At 34.4% G+C, this 23,837-nt stretch overlaps 1 protein-coding gene across 1 annotated transcript in view; it reads right to left on the bottom strand.

The window, feature by feature from the left end:
- Positions 1 to 8,206: 8,206 nt before the first annotated feature.
- Positions 8,207 to 23,837, bottom strand: part of LOC135136798 (protein gooseberry-like) — a 57,443-nt gene continuing 41,812 nt past the window's right edge. Inside the window, exons 4-6 of the mRNA XM_064066215.1 lie at positions 9,148 to 9,522; positions 8,756 to 9,091; positions 8,207 to 8,696 (exon numbers count right to left, since the gene is read on the bottom strand). Coding sequence (XP_063922285.1) covers positions 8,434 to 8,696; positions 8,756 to 9,091; positions 9,148 to 9,522 — 974 coding nt within the window. The 3' untranslated portion in view covers positions 8,207 to 8,433. The remainder of the gene's footprint in view (positions 8,697 to 8,755; positions 9,092 to 9,147; positions 9,523 to 23,837) is intronic.

A 23,837-nucleotide genomic window follows, 5' to 3' on the forward strand; every position in this document is an offset into this window, starting at 1 on the left:
TTCTTCCGATGTAATGTATTCCCGTTGATAATGTGCTGTAAATACATTTTTTGCACTCATAACCTTTTTTGATGACCTTGGCGCATTTAACAGCATGCGGGACGTCGAACATGACGCACAGATGCGTTTTGCTGTGACGTCGTTGTTTATAAATAAAGCTGGGAGATCGAAATTTATTTTTCCCAGACTTGCCAGTTGATTGTTACGAACGTGGCGAAGTATTAATCCGCCATTTTTCAGACACCCGGTGTTTATTACGACCGTACAATTTTATGTATGTGCAATTATTATAATTGCAAATTTTTCCCTTCAACCTTGAAGACGACTAACCTAATTTCATTTTTAGTCAGTTGTACACAATGTTGAAACAATTGTGCAAGGTGCTATCTGAATTCTACTCTGCTTTAAGTACAATTACATATATTTTTTTTCTAGTTTTTGCTAGCTTCTCTCCTGACCTCGTCCTTAATTATGGGGTGTACAGTTAAAGCCCAAGGTAATTTAGTTGAGTTATATTTTATAATGAATTATAAATTGCTCTGTATTCATCCACCAGGAGAAGAATCACGCACTGAATGGACATGGACTCGATAATTCAACGAACTTCTGTCCTCACTTTTAATTGAAAATTAAGTTCAAAATGCAAAGAAAAAAATTTAGGATGTTGTCAAAAAATTTCTAAAAATAACTATGTAAGTGAGACGTTGCGCATAATTTAGCCTGTAAACGTCAATAACTTGTTATGGAATTGATTAAATGGAACTTTACGTCGTGTGTCTGACTTTAACCACACTTACTATAACAATCAAACAAGTTTCTTGATAAGGGGAATTTCAAACAATAGGCTATTCATTACCGTAGTTGATAAAGTTAACGTTAAATCTGTCTTTTAATTCCGCATTCTGTCGTTTTCGTATGCGCCGTTCTGATGTTTTTAGATAAAGGTAGGCCATGTAATCTAGTAATTGGGTTGGCAGCCAATGTCGTATATGCAAATATCCCTAATGAAAAGTGACATTTAACATATTAGGTTTCTACAAGAATTGCTTGCCATGTGAAACATGTTCTTCAGTGACGGCGTTGCTCAGAGAAAACTATAGTATTAACTAAAAAAAAAAAACAATAAAAAAAGATAAGCTCCACCCCGATCTCAGTTCTTAATCGTGATGAATTTTCCATTCGTTGCCAGACTGAGGGGCGGAGCGTAATTACAAAATCCATATTTCTTGTTTTAAACACGTTTTAAGTTTTCTGTTGCGAAAAGATTACGAACAAGAAAAAAAGGCAAAATATTTTGGCTTAAGTGTAGACTTATTTTCGCGAATTTCTAATTTATTATTAATAAATATTAGCGAAAATGTGTTGTCTTAGTACTGTGAACGGGGAAGTACGACCTCAGTTTTAATTTATCAAGTTCCGTGATTTGTTTACTGGACAATGTTTAAATTTTGGAAAAAATTTCGTAACGGTTGAAGTTGATCGCTCAAAACTATACATCTTCACGATATAATTAAATGAATTTTAGACATAATTAATATTATTTATAATGTTCAAATATGGTAAGTAACTATTAATATGAGATAATCAAACCGAAAATGGTTTACTAAAAACACGATGGTATTAAAAACAAAGCAATTTGATTAAATATTGTTAAGTTAAACCTGAAAATGTCTTAATTTCCCCGCCAAAATATGAAAAATGATTTTTGCAATCTCATCGTGACGTGCGATGACGTCACTGTCACGTGAGCTACCTGTCCAAAGGTCACGTTTTTCGGTCCTTTGTGTTCAGCTTTAATTTCTGTTTGATGGCGACAAGATCGTCGCGTCCTTTTGGCGTAAAAGTGAAGCAATTTCGAGAATTTCTAATTTATTATTAACAAATATTAGGGAAAGTGTGTTGTGTTATTGCTGTGAGCTCGGAAGAAAATGGATATTTTTACGAAAAATCCACGACAAAGTTTAAATTTTGGGGAAATTTTCGAAAAGATTGAAGTTGGTCGATCAAAGCTATACATTTTCACGACATAATCAAATAATATTTAAATATAATTCTTTCGACTTTCTGGAAACTCGCGATTTTCTGGAATATTTTGAATCTCTTGGGCCCCTCCACTCTTTGAAATTTCTAGAATCTCTAGAAGCTGTGAAATCTTTGGCCTCTCTAGAATACCTAGAAATCGTAGATCCCTACCATCCCTAAAATCCCTAGGACACAAGAACGTCTAGAATCTCTAGAATCTCCGAAATCTCTAGAATGTCTAAAATCTGTATTATCAACAAAATCTCCAAAATTTTAAAAGTTTTCCAAATCTTCAAAATTTTGAAAATCTTCAGACTTTTGAATTTTTAGAATATCCGAAATGTTTAGAATTTTCAGAATCTTCGGAACGTTCGGAGTCTTCGAAATTTTTGGAATCTTCGGAATACTTAGGATCTTTATAAACTTTAGAATTTTCGAATCCTTAGAATGCTTAAAACAATTAAAATCTCTAGAAACTACAGAATCTCTAGAATCTTTAGAATTTCTTTAACCTATGGAATCTCCGGAATTTCTAGAATCTGAATTCTCTCGACTTTCTGGAATCTCGTGATTCTCGGAAATATCTTGAATCGCTTGAATTTCTTAAATCACTGAAATCTCTTGAGTCTCTTAAGTTTCTTGAATCTCTTGAGTCTCTTCACTCGCTTGAATCTCTGGAATATCTAAAATTTCTAGAATCTCTAGAAGCTGTGAAATCTTTGGCCTTCCTAAAATACCTAGAAACTCTAGATCCCTACCATTCCTAAAATCCCTAGGACACCAGAACATCTAGAATCTCCAAGATCTCTAGAATGTCTACAATCTGTATAATCTATAAAATCTCCAAAATTTTAAAAGTTTTCTGAATCTTCAAAATTTTGAGAACCTTCAGACTTTTGAATTTTTGGAAATTCCGAAATGTTTAGAATCTTCAGAATCTTCGGAACGTTCGGATTCTTCGAAATTTTCGGAATCTTCGGAATACTTAGGATCTTTATAAACTTTAGAATTTTCGAATCCTTAGAATGCTTAAAATAATTAAAAGCTCTAGACACTATAGAATCTCTAGTACCTTTAGAATTTCTTTAACCTATGGAATCTCTGGAATTTCTAGAATCTGAATTCTCTCGACTTTCTGGAATCTCGTGATTCTCGGAAATATCTTGAATCGCTTGAATTTCTTAAATCACTGAAATCTCTTGAGCCTCTTAAGTTTCTTGAATCTCTTGAGTCTCTTCACTCGCTTGAATCTCTGGAATATCTAAAATTTCTAGAATCTCTAGAAGCTGTGAAATCTTTGGCCTTCCTAAAATACCTAGAAACTCTAGATCCCTACCATCCCTAAAATCCCTAGGACACCAGAACATCTAGAATCTCCAAGATCTCTAGAATGTCTACAATCTGTATAATCTATAAAATCTCCAAAATTTTAAAAGTTTTCTGAATCTTCAAAATTTTGAGAACCTTCAGACTTTTGAATTTTTGGAAATTCCGAAATGTTTAGAATCTTCAGAATCTTCGGAACGTTCGGATTCTTCGAAATTTTCGGAATCTTCGGAATACTTAGGATCTTTATAAACTTTAGAATTTTCGAATCCTTAGAATGCTTAAAATAATTAAAAGCTCTAGACACTACAGAATCTCTAGTACCTTTAGAATTTCTTTAACCTATGGAATCTCTGGAATTTCTAGAATCTGAATTCTCTCGACTTTCTGGAATCTCGTGATTCTCGGAAATATCTTGAATCGCTTGAATTTCTTAAATCACTGAAATCTCTTGAGCCTCTTAAGTTTCTTGAATCTCTTGAGTCTCTTCACTCGCTTGAATCTCTGGAATATCTAAAATTTCTAGAATCTCTAGAAGCTGTGAAATCTTTGGCCTTCCTAGAATACCTAGAAACTCTAGATCCCTACCATCCCTAAAATCCCTAGGACACCAGAACATCTAGAATATCTAGAATCTCCAAGATCTCTAGAATGTCTGCAATCTGTATAATCTATAAAATCTCCAAAATTTTAAAAGTTTTCTGAATCTTCAAAATTTTGAGAACCTTCAGACTTTTGAATTTTTGGAATTTCCGAAATGTTTAGAATCTTCAGAATCTTCGGAACGTTCGGATTCTTCGAAATTTTTGGAATCTTCGGAATACTTAGGATCTGTATAAACTTCAGAATTTTCGAATCCTCAGAATGCTTAAAACAATTAAAATCTCTAGAAACTACAGAATCTATAGAATCTTTAGAATTTCTTTAACCATTGGAATCTCTGGAATTTGTAGAATCTGGATCCTCTCGACTTTCTGGAATCTCGTGATTCTCTGGAATATCTTGAATCTCTTGAATTTCTTAAATCACTGAAAGCTCTTGAGTCTCTTAAGTTTCTTGAATCTCTTGAGTCTCTTCACTCGCTTGAATCTCTGGAATTTGTGGAATCTCTAGAAGCTGTGAAATCTTTGGTTTCCCTAGAATACCTAGAAAGCCTAGATCCCTACCATCCCTAAATTCCCTAGGACACTAGAACATCTAGAATCTCTGGAACCTCCGAAATCTCCAAAATGTCTAGAATCTGTATAATCTATAAAATCTCCAAAATTTTAAAAGTTTTCTGAAACTTCGAAATTTTGAGAACCTTCAGACTTTTGAATTCTTAGAATATCAGAAATGTTTAGAATCTTCAGAATGTTCGGAACGTTCGGAGTCTTCGAAATTTTTGGAATCTTCGAAATGCTTAGGATCTTTATAAATTTTAGAATTTTCGAATTCTTAGAATGCTTAAAACAATTAAAATCTCTAGAAACTACGGAATCTCTAGAATATTTAGAATTTCTTTAACCTCAGGAATCTCTGGAAATTGTAGAATCCGGATTCTCTCGACTTTCTGAAATCTCGTGATTCTCTGGAATATCTTGAATCTCTTGAATTTCTTAAATCACTGAAATCTTTTGAGTCTCTTAAGTTTCTTGAATCTCTTGAGTCTCTTCACTCGCTTGAATCTCTGGAATCTCTGAAATTTCTAGAATCTCTAGAAGCTGTGAAATCTTTGGTCTCCCTAGAAAACCTAGAAACCCTAGGTCCCTATAATCCCTAAAATCCCCTGGGACACTAGAACATTTAGAATTTATAGAATCTCGGAAATCTCCAAAATGTCTAGAATCTGTATAATCTATAAAATCTCCAAAATTTTAAAAGTTTTCTGAATTTTCAAAATTTTGAGAACCTTCAGACTTTTGAACTTTTAGAATATCCGAAATGTTTAGAATTTTCAGAATCTTCGGAATGTTCGGAGTCTTCGAAATTTTTGGAATCTTCGGAATACTTAGGATCTTTATAAACTTTTGAATTTTCGAATCCTTAGAATGCTTAAAACAATTAAAATCTTTAGAAACTACAGAATCTCTAGAATCTTTAGAATTTCTTTAACCTCTGGAATCTTGTAATTTGTAGAATCTGGATTCTCTCGACTTTCTGGAATCTCCTGATTCTCTGGAATATCTTGAATCTCTTGAATTTCTTAAATCACTGAAATCTCTTGAGTCTCTTAAGTTTGTTGAATCTCTTGAGTCTCGTCACTCGCTTGAATCTCTGGAATCTCTGGAATTTCTAGAATCTCTAGAAGCTGTAAAATCTTTGGTCTCCCTAGAAAACCTAGACCCCCAGATCCCTACCATCCTTAAAATCCCTAGTACACTAGAACATCTAGAATCTCCGAAATCTCTAGAATGTCTAGAATCTGTACAACCTATAAAATCTCCAAAATTTTAAAAGTTTTCTAAATCTTCAAAATTTTGTGAACCTTCAGACCTTGGAATTTTAAGAACATCCGAAATGTTTAGAGTCTTCACAATCTGCGGAACGTTCGGAGTCTTCGAAATTTTTGGAATCTTCGGAATACTTAGGAGCCCTATAAACTCTAGAATTTTCGAATCCCTAGAATGCTTAAAACAATTAAAATCTCTAGAAACTACAGAATCCCTAGAATCTTTAGAATTTCTTTAACCTCTGGAATCTCTGTAATTTGTAGAATCTGGATTCTCTCGACTTTCTTTAATCTCGTGATTCTCTGGAATATCTTGAATCTCTCGAATTTCTTAACTCACTGAAATCTCTTGAGTCTCTCAATTTCTTGAATCTTTTGAGTCTCTTCACTCGCTTGAATCTCTGGAATCTCTGAAATTTCTAGAATCTCTAGAAGCTGTGAAATCTTTGGTCTCCCTAGAAAACCTAGAAACCCTAGATCCCTACCATCCCTAAAATCCCTAGGACACTAGAATTTCTAGAACCTCCGAAATCTCTAGAATGTCTAGAATCTATATAATCTATAAAATTTCCAAAATTTTAAAAGTTTTCTGAATCTCCAAAATTTTGAGAATCTTCAGACTTATGAATTTTTAGAATATTCGAAATGTTTAGAATCTTCAGAATCTTCGGAACGTTCGGATTCTTCGAAATTTTTGGAATCTTCGGAATACTTAGGATCTGTATAAACTTCAGAATTTTCGAATCCTCAGAATGCTTAAAACAATTAAACCCTCTAGAAACCACAGAATCTCTAGAATCTTTAGAATTTCTTTAACCTCTGGAATTTCTTGAATTTGTAGAATCTGGATTCTCTCGACTTTCTGGAATCTCGTGATTCTCTGGAATATCTTGAATCTCTTGAATTTCTTAAATCACTGAAATCTCTTGAGTCTCTTAAGTTTCTTGAATCTCTTTAGTCTCTTCACTCGCTTGAATCTCTGGAATCTCTGGAATTTCTAGAATCTCTAGGAGCTGTGAAATCTTTGGGCTTCCTAGAACACCTAGAAACCCTAGATCCCTATAATCCCTAAAATCCCCAGAACACTATGTAGAACATCTAGAATTTCTAGAATCTCCGAAATCTCCAAAATGTCTAGAATTTGTATAATCTATAAAATCCCCAAAATTTTAAAAGTTTTCTGAATTTTCAAAATTTTTAGAACCTTCAGACTTTTGAATTTTTAGAATATCCGAAATGTTTATAATGTTCAGTCTTCGGAACGTTCGGAGTCATCGAAATTTTTTGAAACTTCGGAATATTTAGGATCTTTATAAACTTTAGAATTTTCGAATCCTTAGAATGCTAAAAACAAAACAATTAAAATCTCTAGAAACAACAGAATTTCTAGAATCTTTAGAATTTCTTTAACCTCTGGAATCTCTGGAATTTGTAGAATCTGGATTCTCTCGACTTTCTGAAATCTCGTGATTCTCTGAAATATTTTGAATCTCTTGAATTTCTTAAATCACTGAAATCTCTTGAGTCTCTTAAGTTTCTTGAATATCTTGAGTCTCTTCACTCGCTTGAATCTCTGGAATCTCTGAAATTTCTAGAATCTCTAGAAGCTGTGAAACCTTTGGCCTCCCTAGAATACCTAGAAACCCAAGATCCCCACCATCCCTAAAATCCCTAAGACACTAGAACATCTAGATTTTCTAGAATCTCCGAAATCTCTAGAATGTCTAGAATCCGTTTAATCTATAAAATTTCCAAAATTTTAAAAGTTTTCTGAATCTTCAAAATTTTGAGAACCTTCAGACTTTTGAATTTTTAGAATATCCGAAATGTTTAGAATCTTCAGAATCTTCGGAACGTTCGGAGTCTTCGAAATTTTTTCAATCTTCGGAATACTTAGGAGCCCTATAAACTCTAGAATTTTCGAATCCCTAGAATGCTTAAAACAATTAAAATCTCTAGAAACTACAGAAGCCCTAGAATCTTTAGAATTTCTTTAACCTCTGGAATCTCTGTAATTTGTAGAATCTGGATTCTCTCGACTTTCTGGAATCTCGTGATTCTCTGGAAAATCTTGAATCTCTTGAATTTCTTAAATCACTGAAATCTCTTGAATCTCTTTAGTCTTTTCACTCGCTTGAATCTCTGGAATCTCTGAAATTTCTAGAATCTCTAGATGCTGTGAAACCTTTTGCCTCCCTAGAATACCTAGAAACCCTAGATGCCTATAATCCCTAGAACTCTAGACATCTAGATTTTCTAGAATCTCCAAAATCTCTCAAATGTCTACCCCACCCACCCACCCAGTCGTCATCGTGTCAAAATTATAATCCCGGTTTATTTTGTTATCCTGGAGGAGTTGCACACGTGTACAAATACGCAAAGTTCGAGTTAAAATTTATTCACAATATAATACAAAGAAATGCGAACATAATAACATAACATGAAAAATAACCTAAAAAGTAAACTCCATATATTACTTAAAATTAAATAATTTACGGTGGATTATGTGATTCATTTCGTCGCAAACCATTTGGTCGATTCCCGATTGCCCGTCAACACAGTGCAAAAAAAAATAAAACAAAAACGTACACCAAACAAACACGATCAGAGTAAATTCACAATTTTTGGTATACACTTTAGAAAATCACCGCGGATCAGAACCACCCGTAGTATGGTTGGTGTCCGAAACTTTTGGGCGAATTGTGCGTGGAATAGTGCAGTCCCGAATTGTCAATACTGTTCTGTCCAAAAGCACTGAAACTTTGGCTCAAGGGTTGCCCGATTTGGCCCAGACTCGTGGGGATGTTCTGGCTGGGGCTGGGGTTCCTGGTTATTTGCGATGGGGGCATCCCCCACTGGAGGTTGTTGGGGGTGGAGTTTTCCGTAGCACAGGGTGTCTCGTTGCTGTTGCTGTTGCCTACAAAGTTACAAAAAAAGTATAGTGCGTTCACCGAACAGATGGAATTGTAAAATTACCGCTGTTGGGTCCTAAAATGGTGACCATTCCCGTCGTGTTGGTGGCGTATCCCTGATGCTGACTCCCATTCGAGTTCGAAACGTTGTTATCATTATTATCCTTGTTGTAACTGGTCATCCCGCTCTGACTTAAGTTCTGGATGTTACTCAGCGGTGAGCTGGGTTGAATATTGGACAGAGTGGTCGGTGGCGCCATCGTCTGCGGAATCTGCATGATATTCGACGACTGGTAGATCGGATGGGACGGATATGGGTTATGGGCGATGTTGTGCGCCAGCGGCAGATTCGGCGGCGTGGAATGTCCCGGGACGGGGCTGGGGTACAGCTCCGTCATGACTACCAACCCAACGAAAAATTAGTAACGAAAATGGCGCCACAAATGGGGGATTCACCTGTCGGCGTCGGCGTGGCGACCGAATTGAAGGCGTCTTCGTTCATGGGTTGGCCCAGAGGGGGGTAGCGGTCGGCGGCGTTCGGCACCGTCACGTAGCTGCGGACCAGGGGCGTCGCCGCCGACGTGATTTGTTTGCGGAGGCGGGCCCGCCGGTTGCTGAACCAGACCTGGATTCGGGCTTCGGTTAGTTTGGTTCTTTGGGCGAGCTCCTCGCGGGTGTAGATGTCGGGGTACTGGGTACGTTCGAAGGCCTTTTCGAGCTCGTCGAGCTGGTGGGCGGTGAAGGTGGTGCGGGAGCGGCGCTGTTTGCGCTTGAGGGGGATCCCGGGCTCGCTCTCGCAGTCGGAGACGGCTTCGTTGTCGGTGGATTTGTCTGAAATATTTATAATTTTATATTACAACTTGTGTGAGTGAAAATGCCGCAAGATGGCGGGAGAACGCGAAGCATATAGGCAACCAAACAAGCGCGGAGATGTAGAAAGAGTGGAATAAAATCAATACGCAATAAACAACGCAAGTTCATAACAAAAATCGTTGAAATTTTACTCAAAAATTGTTGCGCGCCACTGGTTTAAGGCGATTAACTGAGTGATAGATTTTTTAAGAATCTGAATAAAATTCAATGCTCTTTCTTCGGATAAATATACATTTTATACAGGTGTTCATTTTATCTGTTCACGCCTGAATATTTCAGCATAGGCAACCCATTTTACGTTTCTAAACAGCTTTGATTAATTTTTATTTTTAAATAATAATGAACGCATAGATAGCAATGATCAAAACCAAAATTATGACAAATTATTTCTGTTAGCCAAATATTTTCAATTTTCGTTTGCTTTAAAATGTTTTCGAATTCTAAAAAAACAGACATGCTATTTAATATTGGGAAGGTGCGACAAAAATTTTGATGTTGCTGGTTGTCTCTACGCCAGTCTCAGCAAGAATTTCGGAGATTCTTTCCAACCATTTCAGAAACCGGATACCTAAGATTCTTTCAAACTATTTTAAAAACCAGGCGCAATAACTCTAGAGATTATTTCAAACCGCTTAAAAAACCAGGTACAAGGGATCCCTGGGATTGTTTCGAATTACTTCAAAGAAAATACAAAAGCGGTCACGGAGATTCTTTCAAATTACTCCTAAAACAAAAAAAAGTCCCCGAGATTCTTTCAAACTACTTCAAAAACAGAACACCAGGGCCCCCGAGATTCTTTCAAACCACTTCAAAAACCAGACATAAAGGGTCGCCGATATTGTTTCAAACTACTTCAAAAACAAAACAAAAGGGGTCCCAGAGGTTGTTTGAGATCCACGAGATTTTTTAAAACTACTTCAAGGCTCCACAAGGATTCTCTAAGACTACTTCAAAAATAAATCGGAAGGAATCACGGAGATTTTTTTAAACCATTTCAGAAACCGAACAGAAGGAGTCCCCAAGATTCTTTCAGACTACTTAAAAACCAAAACAAAAGGGATCCCAAAGATTCTTTCAAACTACTTCAAAAACCGGGCACAATGGTTCCCGAGATTCTTTTAAACTACTTCAAAAACAAACAAAAAAAGTGTCCGAGATTCTTTCAAACCATTTCAAAAATAAAACAAAAGGGGTCCCGGAGATTTTTGGTGCTCCCCGAGATTCTTTCAAACTACTTCAGGGGACCCGAAGGATTCTTTCAGACTACTTCAAAAACAAAACAAAAGAGGTCGTCGAGAGTCTTTCAAACTATTTCAAAAACCAGATATTAGAGAGCCCCGAGATTCTTTCAAACCCCTTCAAACACCAAATGCAAGGAATCCTCGAGATTCTTTCAAACTGCTCAAAATCAAAACACAACGGTCTCCGAGATTCTTTCAAACCACTCCAAAAACCAAACAAAAGGGATCCCGGAGATTCTTTGAGATTTTCGAAATTTTTTGGAACTAATTCAGGGCTCCCCAAGGATTCTTTTAGACTTATTCAAAAATAAATCAGGAGGAATCACGGAGATTCTTTTAAACCATTTCAGAAACCGAACAGAAGGAGTCCCCAAGATTCTTTCAGACTACTTCAAAACCAAAACAAAAGGGATCCCAAAGATTCTTTCAAACTACTTCAAAAACCGGGCACAATGGTTCCCGAGATTCTTTTAAACTACTTCAAAAACAAACAAAAAAAGTGTCCGAGATTCTTTCAAACCATTTCAAAAATAAAACAAAAGGGGTCCCGGAGATTTTTGGTGCTCCCCGAGATTCTTTCAAACTACTTCAGGGGACCCGAAGGATTCTTTCAGACTACTTCAAAAACAAAACAAAAGAGGTCGTCGAGAGTCTTTCAAACTATTTCAAAAACCAGATATTAGAGAGCCCCGAGATTCTTTCAAACCCCTTCAAACACCAAATGCAAGGAATCCTCGAGATTCTTTCGAACTGCTCAAAATCAAAACACTAGGGTCCCCGAGATTCTTTCAAACCACTCCAAAAACCAAACAAAAGGGATCCCGGAGATTCTTTGAGATTTTCGAAATTTTTTGGAACTAATTCAGGGCTCCCCAAGGATTATTTTAGACTCCTTCAAAAATAAATCAGAAGGAATCACGGAGATTCTTTTAAACCATTTCAGAAACCGAACAGAAGGAGTCCCCAAGATTCTTTCAGACTACTTCAAAACCAAAACAAAAGGGATCCCAAAGATTCTTTCAAACTACTTCAAAAACCGGGCACAATGGTTCCCGAGATTCTTTTAAACTACTTCAAAAACAAACAAAAAAAGTGTCCGAGATTCTTTCAAACCACTTCAAAAATAAAACAAAAGGGGTCCCGGAGAATTTTGGTGCTCCCCGAGATTCTTTCAAACTATTTCAGGGGACCCGAAAGATTCTTTCAGACTACTTCAAAAACAAAACAAAAGAGGTCGTCGAGAGTCTTTCAAATTATTTCAAAAACCAGATATTAGAGAGCCCCGAGATTCTTTCAAACCCCTTCAAACACCAAATGCAAGGAATCCTCGAGATTCTTTCAAACTGCTCAAAATCAAAACACAAGGGTCCCCGAGATTCTTTCAAACCACTCCAAAAACCAAACAAAAGGGATCCCGGAGATTCTTTGAGATTTTCGAAATTTTTTGGAACTAATTCAGGGCTCCCCAAGGATTCTTTTAGACTCCTTCAAAAATAAATCAGGAGGGATCACGGAGATTCTTTTAAACCATTTCAGAAACCGAACAGAGGAGTCCCCAAGATTCTTTCAGACTACTTAAAAACCAAAACAAAAGGGATCCCAAAGATTCTTTCAAACTACTTCAAAAACCGGGCACAATGGTTCCCGAGATTCTTTTAAACTACTTCAAAAACAAACAAAAAAAGTGTCCGAGATTCTTTCAAACCACTTCAAAAATAAAACAAAAGGGGTCTCGGAGAATTTTGGTGCTCCCCGAGATTCTTTCAAACTATTTCAGGGGACCCGAAGGATTCTTTCAGACTACTTCAAAAACAAAACAAAAGAGGTCGTCGAGAGTCTTTCAAACTATTTCAAAAACCAGATATAAGAGAGCCCCGAGATTCTTTCAAACTGCTCAAAATCAAAACACAAGGGTCCCCGAGATTCTTTCAAACCACTCCAAAAACCAAAAAAAGGGATCCCGGAGATTCTTTGAGATCCTCGAAATTTTTTGGAACTAATTCAGGGCTCCCCAAGGATTCTTTTAGACTCCTTCAAAAATAAATCAGGAGGAATCACGGAGATTCTTTTAAAGCATTTCAGAAACCGAACAGAAAGAGTCCCCAAGATTCTTTCAGACTACTTCAAAAACAAAACAAAAGGGATCCCAAAGATTCTTTCAAACTACTTCAAAAACCGGACACAATGGTTCCCGAGATTCTTTAAAACCACTTCAAAAACAAACAAAAAAGGTGTCCGAGATTCTTTCAAACCACTTCAAAAATAAAACACAAGGGGTCCAGGAGATTCTTGGTGGTCCCCGAGATTTTTTCAAACTATGTCTGGGGACCCGAAGAATTCTTTCAGACCACTTCAAAAACAAAACAAAAGTGGTCGTCGAGAGTCTTTCAAAATATTTCAAGAACCAGATATAAGAGAGCCCCGAGATTCTTTCAAACCAGTTCAAACACCAAATGCAAGGGGTCCCGGAGATTATTTGAGATCCCCGAGGTTCTTCAAAATTACTTCAGGGGTTCTCTAAATTCTTTCAAACTACTTCAAAAACAAATCAAAAGGAAAAAACCACTTCAGACCCCGGACACAAGTTGTCCCCAACTACTTCGAAAACAAATCAAAAGGTGTCCTGGATTCTTTCAAACTACTTTGAAAATAAAACAAAAGAGGTCCCGGAGATTCTTGGTGGTCCCCGAGATTCTTTCAGACTATTTCAGGGGACCCGAAGGACTCTTTCAGACTACTTCAAAAACAAATTAAAAAGAATTCCGAAGATTCTTTCACACCATTTCAGAAACCGGACATAAGGAGTCCAGGGGATTCTTACTTGAAAAACAAAACAAAAGAGGTTCTTGAGATTTATTCAAACCATTTCAAAAACCAGATATAAGAAAGCCCCGAGATTCTTTCGAGCTATGTACTTCAAAGACAAAACAAAAGGGGTCACAGAGATTCTTTCCAACTACTTAAAAACCAAGCATAAGAGCTCCCCGAGATTCTTTCAAACCACTTCAAAAACCGGACACAGTTGGTTCCCCATACTCTTTCAAACTACTTAAAAAAAAAGGAGTCCTGGAGATTCTTTTAAACTACTTCCAAAACTAAACAAATGGGATCCCGGAGATTTTTAGGGGTCCCCGAGGTTCTTCTAAATTACTTCAGGGGTCCCCCAAATTTCTTCAAACTACTTCAAAAACAAATCAAAAGGAAACTCGATCTTTTCAAACCACTTCAGAAACCGGACACAAGTTGTCCGCAACTACTTCGAAAACAAATCAAAAGTTGTCCTGGATTCTTTCAAACTACTTTAAAAACAAAACAAAAGAGGTCCCGGAGATTCTTGGTGGTCCCCGAGATTCTTTCAGACTATTTCAGAGAACCCGAAGGACTCTTTCAGACTACTTCAAAAACAAATTAAAAAGAATTCCGAAGATTCTTTCACACCATTTCAGAAACCGGACATAAGGAGTCCAGGGGATTCTTACTTGAAAAACAAAACAAAAGAGGTCCTTGAGATTTTTTCAAACCATTTCAAAAACCAGATATAAGAAAGCCCCGAGATTCTTTCGAGCTATGTACTTCAAAGACAAAACAAAAGGGGTCACACAGATTTTTTCCAACTACTTCAAAAACCAAGCATAAGAGCTCCCCGAGATTCTTTCAAACCACTTCAAAAACTGGACACAGTTGGTTCCCCATACTCTTTCAAACTACTTAAAAAAAAAAGGAGTCCTGGAGATTCTTTTAAACTACTTCAAAAACTAAACAAATGGGGTCCTGGAGATTTTTAGTGGTTCCCGAGGTTTTTCCAAATTACTTCAGGGGTCCCCTAAATTCTTTGAAACTACTTCAAAAACAAATCAAAAGGAACCTCGGAGATCTTTTCAAACCACGTCAGAAACCGGACACAAGTTGTCCCCAACTACTTCGAAAACAAATCAAAATGTGTCCTGGATTCTTTCAAACTACTTTAAAAATAAAACAAAAGGAGTCCCGGAGATTCTTGGTGGTCCCCGAGATTCTTTCAGACTATTTCAGGGGATCCGAAGGACTCTTTCAGACTACTTCAAAAACAAATTAAAAAGAATTCCGAAGATTCTTTCACACCATTTCAGAAACCGGACATAAGGAGTCCAGGGGACTCTTTCAGACTACTTCAAATACAAAACAAAAGAGGTCCTCGAAATTTTTTCAAACCATTTCAAAAACCAGATATAAGAAAGCCCCGAGATTCTTTCGAGCTATGTACTTCAAAGACAAAACGAAAGGGGTCACAGAGATTCTTTCCAACTACTTCAAAAACCAAGCATAAGAGCTTCCCGAGATTCTTTCAAACCACTTCAAAAACCGGACACAGTTGGTTCCCCATACTCTTTCAAACTACTTAAAAAAAAAGGAGTCCTGGAGATTCTTTTAAACTACTTCCAAAACTAAACAAATGGGGTCCCGGAGATTTTTAGTGGTTCCCGAGGTTCTTCTAAATTACTTCAGGGGTCCCCCAAATTCTTTCAAACTACTTCAAAAACAAATCAAAAGGAATCTCGAAGATCTTGGCAAACCACTACGAAAACCATACACAAGTTGTCCCCAACTACTTCGAAAACAAATCAAAAGGTGTCCTGGATTCTTTTAATCTACTTTAAAAATAAAACAAAAGAGGTCCCGGAGATTCATGGTGGCCCCCGAGATTCTTTCAGACTATTTCAGGGTACCCGAAGGATTCTTTCAGACTACTTCAAAAACAAATTAAAAAGAATTCCGAAGATTCTTTCACACCATTTCAGAAACCGGACATAAGGAGTCCAGGGGATTCTTACTTGAAAAACAAAACAAAAGAGGTCCTTGAGATTTATTCAAACCATTTCAAAAACCAGATATAAGAAAGCCCCGAGATTCTTTCGAGCTATGTACTTCAAAGACAAAACAAAAGGGGTCACAGAGATTCTTTCCAACTACTTCAAAAACCAAGCATAAGAGCTCCCCGAGATTCTTTCAAACCACTTCAAAAACCGGACACAGTTGGTTCCCCATACTCTTTCAAACTACTTAAAAAAAAAAGGAGTCCTGGAGATTCTTTTAAACTACTTCAAAAACTAAACAAATGGGGTCCCGGAGATTTTTAGTGGTTCCCGAGGTTCTTCTAAATTACTTCAGGGGTCCCCCAAATTCTTTCAAACTACTTCAAAAACAAATCAAAAGGAATCTCGAAGATCTTGGCAAACCACTACGAAAACCATACACAAGTTGTCCCCAACTACTTCGAAAACAAATCAAAAGGTGTCCTGGATTCTTTCAAACTACTTTAAAAATAAAACAAAAGGGATCCCGGAGATTCTTGGTGGTCCCCGAGATTCTTTCAGACTATTTCAGGGGACCCGAAGGACTCTTTCAGACTACTTCAAAAACAAATTAAAAAGAATTTCGAAGATTCTTTCACACCATTTCAGAAACCGAACATAAGGAGTCCAGGGGATTCTTACTTGAAAAACAAAACAAAAGAGGTTCTTGAGATTTATTCAAACCATTTCAAAAACCAGATATAAGAAAGCCCCTAGATTCTTTCGAGCTATGTACTTCAAAGACAAAACAAAAGGGGTCACAGAGATTCTTTCCAACTACTTCAAAAAACAAGCATAAGAGCTTCCCGAGATTCTTTCAAACCACTTCAAAAACCGGACACAGTTGGTTCCCCATACTTTTTCAAACTACTTAAAAAAAAGGAGTCCTGGAGATTCTTTTAAACTACTTCAAAAACTAAACAAATGGGGTCCTGGAGATTTTTAGTGGTTCCCGAGGTTTTTCCAAATTACTTCAGGGGTCCCCTAAATTCTTTGAAACTACTTCAAAAACCAATCAAAAGGAACCTCGGAGATCTTTTCAAACCACTTCAGAAACCGGACACACGTTGTCCCCAACTACTTCGAAAACAAATCAAAATGTGTCCTGGATTCTTTCAAACTACTTTAAAAATAAAACAAAAGGAGTCCCGGAGATTCTTGGTGGTCCCCGAGATTCTTTCAGACTATTTCAGGGGACCCGAAGGACTCTTTCAGACTACTTCAAGAACAAATTAAAAAGAATCCCGGAGATTCTTTCAAACCATTTCAGAAACTGGACATATGGAGTCCAGGAGATTCTTTCAGACTACTTCAAACACAAAACAAAAGAGGTCCTTGAGATTTTTTCAAACCATTTCAAAAACCAGATATAAGAAAGCCCCGAGATTCTTTCGAGCTATGTACTTCAAAGACAAAACAAAAGGGGTCACACAGATTTTTTCCAACTACTTCAAAAACCAAGCATAAGAGCTCCCCGAGATTCTTTCAAACCACTTCAAAAACTGGACACAGTTGGTTCCCCATACTCTTTCAAACTACTTAAAAAAAAAGGAGTCCTGGAGATTCTTTTAAACTACTTCAAAAACTAAACAATTGGAGTCCCGGAGATTTTTAGTGGTTTCCAAGGTTCTTCCAAATTACTTCAGAAAAAACCAAACCACTTCAAAAACAAATCAAAAGGAATCTCGGAGACCTTTTCAAACTACTTCAGCTACTTTAAAAAATAGGCACAAGGAACCCCCGAGATTCTTTCAAATTATGTACTTCAAAAACTAGACACAAGAGCTCCCGGAGATTATTTCAAAGGACTTAAAACAGAAGACAAAAATTGGAATTCTGATTTATATTGAAAATTATATATCCAAAATTTTCGAAGACAGAATTTTTACATTTAGCTTCAACAAAATCAACTAACATTTTCAAACTATAACATTTTGTTGACGAGAATTTCAGCGAATGCAAGTTTTGACAACGATTTGAAAATTTAGTTCTCACTAGAATTTAGAATTTTCAAAAAATTTTCTTAACAAAAATTTCAGTAAGTTAAAATTTTGACAACGAAGTGAAAATTTCTCATCGGAATTTAGAATTTTCAAAAAACAAAAATGTTAAACGTGCCTTCCATCCAATCAAGCACGATTTTTATTTCGATTTCGGAATTTCGGGAACCACAATTTCAAAAAACTAAGATTTTGCTGTGATTTAAACATTCTCATGACAATTGAAAAAGTTTTAAAATTGGAATTTTAGATTTACCTTGAATAAAATCGACCACGATATTTGAAAATTAAACGAAAATCAAATTACGATTTAAGATTTAGTCGTCACAAAAAGTAAAATTTTCGAAAACGAAAATTTTTGCTTTTTGCCGGAAAGGTCAAACTCCAGGACCAATTACATTTTGATGCAATAAAGAAAACGTAATGCCACAAGTTGTTCCAGCAAGTTATAAATCTCTGATTTACGACACCATTGTATTGAGTGATGTGACACAAACTTATTAAAAACTTCGGCTTGAGCGCTGAATTAAATAGTTCGTAATCGTAAAGAGTGGAACAATTCTAGAGCGTTATCAGAGGAAAACAGTCACTGTGTTAATGTTACATTAATATTGGCAGTGGAGTAATTCACGTATCTTTTATAGTTTCCGGATGATCTGGTATAAATTACTGTAAACACAGACTCTGTGATTATGGGATTCTCTACTCATTAAATTCATAAAATAAACATAAAACTTCATTCGATTTGTAAATGCATTGTTAAAGCCCGCAGAAGTCATAAATGGTGGCATAAAAACAAATTAATAGTAGCAGTAATAGTAGCAGTACGTACTAAACGCAATTTTACACGACAATAAATACGCACTTACGAACCAATAAGAATATTAATAAGCAAATGGCACTTAAAACGCCGCCGGTTAGAGTCAAAATCGAAACTTTAGGAGTACTTTGGACAACGTAGAGTTCACAAAACCTCGAACAAACAAGCTACTCAATCTTCAGAGGCCGAGCCGCCCTGACGACGGCCGCGTTCAATTCAAACAGCCACAATATAACTTTTCCAGTCGCTGGCTTTTATACCAAAGACTAAATTTAGAATCATTGTTTTCTTACAGGTGTACAAATCGATTTCGTTACAATTTACAACCTCATCAAAATCAATATCGAAATAATTAAAAACTGTACACATTGCTTCCGACGCAAATTCCTCACCAAGGGAGCAAGAACTCAACAATTATCTAAGTAATACTAAATTTAATGGAAGCGCAAAAACAACGCAAATTATCCCCGAAAAAATCTCATTATTTTTTCCCCAAATTAGGTGAACCAGTGTTTCGGGCTTAATAATGACAACAATGGAATAAGGACCACCTGTAGACAAAACACATGCCGACGCCAGCGCACCAAAAAACCCATAAATCTTCTTCTCGCCTCGAAAATGGTTTCGAAAAATTCGGCGGAATGGGTGCATGAGATTCCCCTCATTTATAACGCGGTCGAAATGCATCCCGAAAATAATTATTATTAATAGTGGGAATGTCACAGGAATAATGATAACTGGCAATTTTGGTTTTGGTGTAACTAATCCGACGACAATGACGCCCAATTTTCGTGTCATGTGGTGGAAAAAAAATGAATTGGGACGCTTCCGGTCGCGTTTTGTCTAAAGGTGGTCGAAGGTGGCGGCTTCGGAGCGTTTGACCTTTGGAGGGATACGACCTTTATTTGCATTAATTATTTTCGGAGCTATTGTACGAGAAATTTGAATTATTCGGGTAATTATGTGTGAGTGCTGGATAATGATGGGAGTCGGGTTTATTCTCTGGCAGAGATTCGGTGATTAATTTTTTGGGTTAATTTAGTCCGTCGTGCTTAGGGCAATACGGCAAGAAGCGAAACGACGGGGGAAAAATGGTGTAAAGATATTTAGAATGAACTTTCCTTGCACCGGAAACACGTTGAACACAGACAATTTTTTATACTTTTTTATAAAATTCTAGATTCTCATTAGAACTAAATTTTTAAATCAGATCAAGATCTTAATTTGCTGAAATTCTCGTTTATAAAATTCCGAAATTTGATTAAAAATCTTGGTTGATTGTATGGAAGGTAAATCTAAAATATTTATTTCGAAATCTAAATTCTAGTGAGAACTAAATGTTTAAATCCTTATCAAAATCAAAATTCTTGTTGACAAAACTTTATAATTTGAAAATCTCGGTCTACTTTGTTCACGATAATTCTAACAATTCTATTTTCGAAAATTCTAAACTCCCGTGAGAACAAAATATTCAATTACAAATCAGAGTCCGAATTTGCTGAAATATTCGTGAATAAATTCTGAAATCTGAAAATCTTAGTCGATTTTGTTGAAGGTAAATCAAAAGTTGCTATTTTCACAAATCCTAATTTCTTTTTACAATTGAATATTTGAATCGTAACAAAGTTGTAATTTGAAGAAGTTTTTGTTGACAAAATTCTGAAGTTTGAATCTTATTGAAGGTGAATCTAAAATTTCTATTTTAAAAAATTCTAGAATCTCATGCGAACTAAATGTTTAAATCAGATCAAGATCTTAATTTGCTGAAATTCTTGTTTACAAAATTACGAAATTTGATTAAAAATCTTGGTTGATTGTATGGAAGGTAAATCTAAAATATTTGTTTCGAAATCTAAATTCTAGTGAGAACTAAATGTTTAAATCCTTATCAAAATCAAAATTCTTGTTGACAAAACTTCATAATTTGATAATCTTGGTCTACTTTGTTCATGATAATTCTAACAGTTCTATTTTCGAAAATTCTAAAGTCCTGTGAGAACAAAATATTCAATTACAAATCAGAGTCCGAATTTGCTGAAATATTCGTGAATTAATTCTGAAATCTGAAAATCTTAGTTGATTTTGTTGAAAGTAAATCAAAAGTTCCTATTTTCGAAAATCCTAATTTCTTTTTACAATTAAATATTTAAATCGTAACAAAATTGTAATTTGAAGAAGTTTTTGTTGACAAAATTCTGAAGTTTGAATTTTATTGAAGGTAAATCTAAAACTTCTATTTCAAAAAATTCTAGATTCTCATTAGAACTAAATTTTTAAATCAGATCAAGATCTTAATTTGCTGAAATTCTCGGTTATACAATTCCGAAATTTGATTAAAGATCTTGGTTGATTGTATGGAAGGTAAATCTAAAATATTTATTTCGAAATCTAAATTCCAGTGAGAACTAAATGTTTAAATCCTTATCAAAATCAAAATTCTTGTTGACAAAACTTTATAATTTGAAAATCTTGGTCTACTTTGTTCACGATAATTCTAACAATTCTATTTTCGAAAATTCTAAATTTCCGTGAGAACAAAATATTCAATTACAAATCAGAGTCCGAATTTGCTGAAATATTCGTGAATAAATTCTGAAATCTGAAAATCTTAGTTGATTTTGTTGAAAGTAAATCAAAAGTTCCTATTTTCGAAAATTCTAATTTCTTTTTACAATTGAATATTTAAATGGTAACAAAGTTTTAATTTGAAGAAGTTTTTGTTGACAAAATTCTGAAGTTTGAATTTTATTGAAGGTAAATCTAAAATTTCTATTTTAAAAAATTCTAGAATCTCATTAGAACTAAATTTTTAAATCAGATCAAGATCTTAATTTGCTGAAATTCTCGTTTATAAAATTCCGAAATTTGATTAAAAATCTTGGTTGATTGTATGGAAGGTAAATCTAAAATATTTATTTCGAAATCTAAATTCTAGTGAGAACTAAATGTTTAAATCCTTATCAAAATCGAAATTTTTTTGTTCATGATAATTCTAACAATTCTATTTTCGAAAATTCTAAATTCCTGCGAGAACAAAATATTCAATTAGAAATCAGAGTCCGAATTTGCTGAAATATTCGTGAATAAATTCTGAAATCTGAAAATCGTAGTTGATTTTGTTGAAAGTAAATCAAAAGTTTCTATTTTCGAAAATCCTAATCTCTTTTTACAATTAAATATTTAAATCGTAACAAAATTGTAATTTGAAGAAGTTTATGTTGACAAAATTCTGAAGTTTGAATTTTATTGAAGGTAAATCTAAAATTTCTGTTTTAAAAATTTCTAGAATCTCATTAGAACTAAATTTTTAAATCAGATCAAGATCTTAATTTGCTGAAATTCTCGTTTATAAAATTCCGAAGTTTGATTAAAAATCTTGGTTGATTGTATGGAAGGTAAATCTAATTTTTTTATTTTAGAAAAATACTAAATTCTCCTGAGAATTAAGTGTTTAAATTCTTATCAAAATCGAAATTCTTGTCGACAAAACTTTATAATTTGAAAATCTTGGTCTACTTGGTTCACGATAATTCTAACAATTCTATTTTCGAAAATTCTACATTCCCGTGAGAACAAAATATTCGATTACAAATCAGAGTCCGAATTTGCTGAAACATTCGTGAATAAATTCTGAAGTCTGAAAATCTTAGTTGATTTTGTTGAAGGTAAATCAAAAGTTCCTATTTTCGAAAGTTCTAATTTCTTTTTATAATTAAATATTTAAATCGTAACAAAGTTGTAATTTGAAGAAGTTTTTGTTGACAAAATTCTGAAGTTTGAATTTTATTGAAAGTGAACCTAAAATTTCTGTTTTAAAAAATTCTAGAATCTCATTAGAACTAAATTTTTAAATCAGATCAAGATCTTAATTTGCTGAAATTCTCGTTTATAAAATTCCGAAATTTGATTAAAAATCTTGGTTGATTGTATGGAAGGTAAATCTAAAATATTTATTTCGAAATCTAAATTCTAGTGAGAACTAAATGTTTAAATCCTTATCAAAATCGAAATACTTGTTGACAAAACTTTATAATTTGAAAATCCTGGTTTACTTTGTTCACGATAATTCTAATAATTCTATTTTCGAAAATTCTAAATTCCCGTGAAAACAAAATATTCAATTACAAATCAGAGTCCGAATTTGCTGAAATAGTCGTGAATAAATTCTGAAATCTGAAAATCTTAGTTGATTTTGTTGAAGGTAAACCAAAAGTTCCTATTTTCGAAAATTCTAATTTCTTTTACAATTAAATATTTAAATCGTAACAAAGTTGTAATTTGAAGAAGTTTTTGTTGACAAAATTCTGAAGTTTGAATTTTATTGAAGGTAAATCTAAAATTTCTATTTTAAAAAATTCTAGAATCTCATGCGAACTAAATGTTTAAATCAGATCAAGATCTTACTTTGCTGAAATTCTCGTTTATAAAATTCCAAAATTTGATTAAAAATCTTGGTTGATTGAATGGAAGGTAAATCTAAAATATTTATTTCGAAATCTAAATTCTAGTGAGAACTAAATGTTGAAATCCTTATCAAAATCGAAATTCTTGTCGACAAAACTTGATAATTTGAAAATCTTGGCTTATTTTGTTCACGATAATTCTAACAATTTTATTTTCGAAAATTCTAAATTCCCGTGAGAACAAAATATTCAATTACAAATCAGAGTTCGAATTTGCTGAAATATTCGTGAATTAATTCTGAAATCTGAAAATCTTAGTTGATTTTGTTGAAAGTGAATCAAAAGTTCCTATATTCGAAAATCCTAATTTCTTTTTATAATTAAATATTTAAATCGTAACAAAATTGTAATTTGAAGAAGTTTTTGTTGACAAAATTCTGAAGTTTGAATTTTATTGAAGGTAAATCTAAAATTTCTATTTTAAAAAATTCTAGAATCTCATTAGAACTAAATTTTTAAATCAGATCAAGATCTTAATTTGCTGAAATTCTCGTTTATAAAATTCCGAAATTTGATTAAAAATCTTGGTTGATTGTATGGAAGGTAAATCTAATTTTTTTATTTTAGAAAAATACAAAATTCTCCTGAGAATTAAGTGTTTAAATTCTTATCAAAATCGAAATTCGTATTGACAAATTTTATAATTTAAAAATCTTGGTTGATTTTGTCGAAGATAATTCTAAAATTTCTGTTTTCGAAAATTCTAAATTCCCGTGAGAACAAAATGCTCAATCCAAATTTGCTGAAATATTCGTGATAAAATCCTAAAATCTGATAATTTTAGTTGGTTCTATTGAAGGTAAATCTATAATTTCAATTTTGAAAAATTCTAGATTCTTCTGAAAATTGAATATTTAAATCATAAAAAGTTGTAATTTGAAGAAGTTCCCATTTACAAAATTCTGAAATTTCAAAAA

Source organism: Zophobas morio, unplaced genomic scaffold (assembly GCF_036711695.1).
Source record: "Zophobas morio isolate AGI-343-1 ecotype UQ-CSIRO unplaced genomic scaffold, CSIRO_AGI_Zmor_V1 ptg000027l, whole genome shotgun sequence".
NCBI classification, from domain to species: Eukaryota; Metazoa; Arthropoda; class Insecta; order Coleoptera; family Tenebrionidae; genus Zophobas; species Zophobas morio.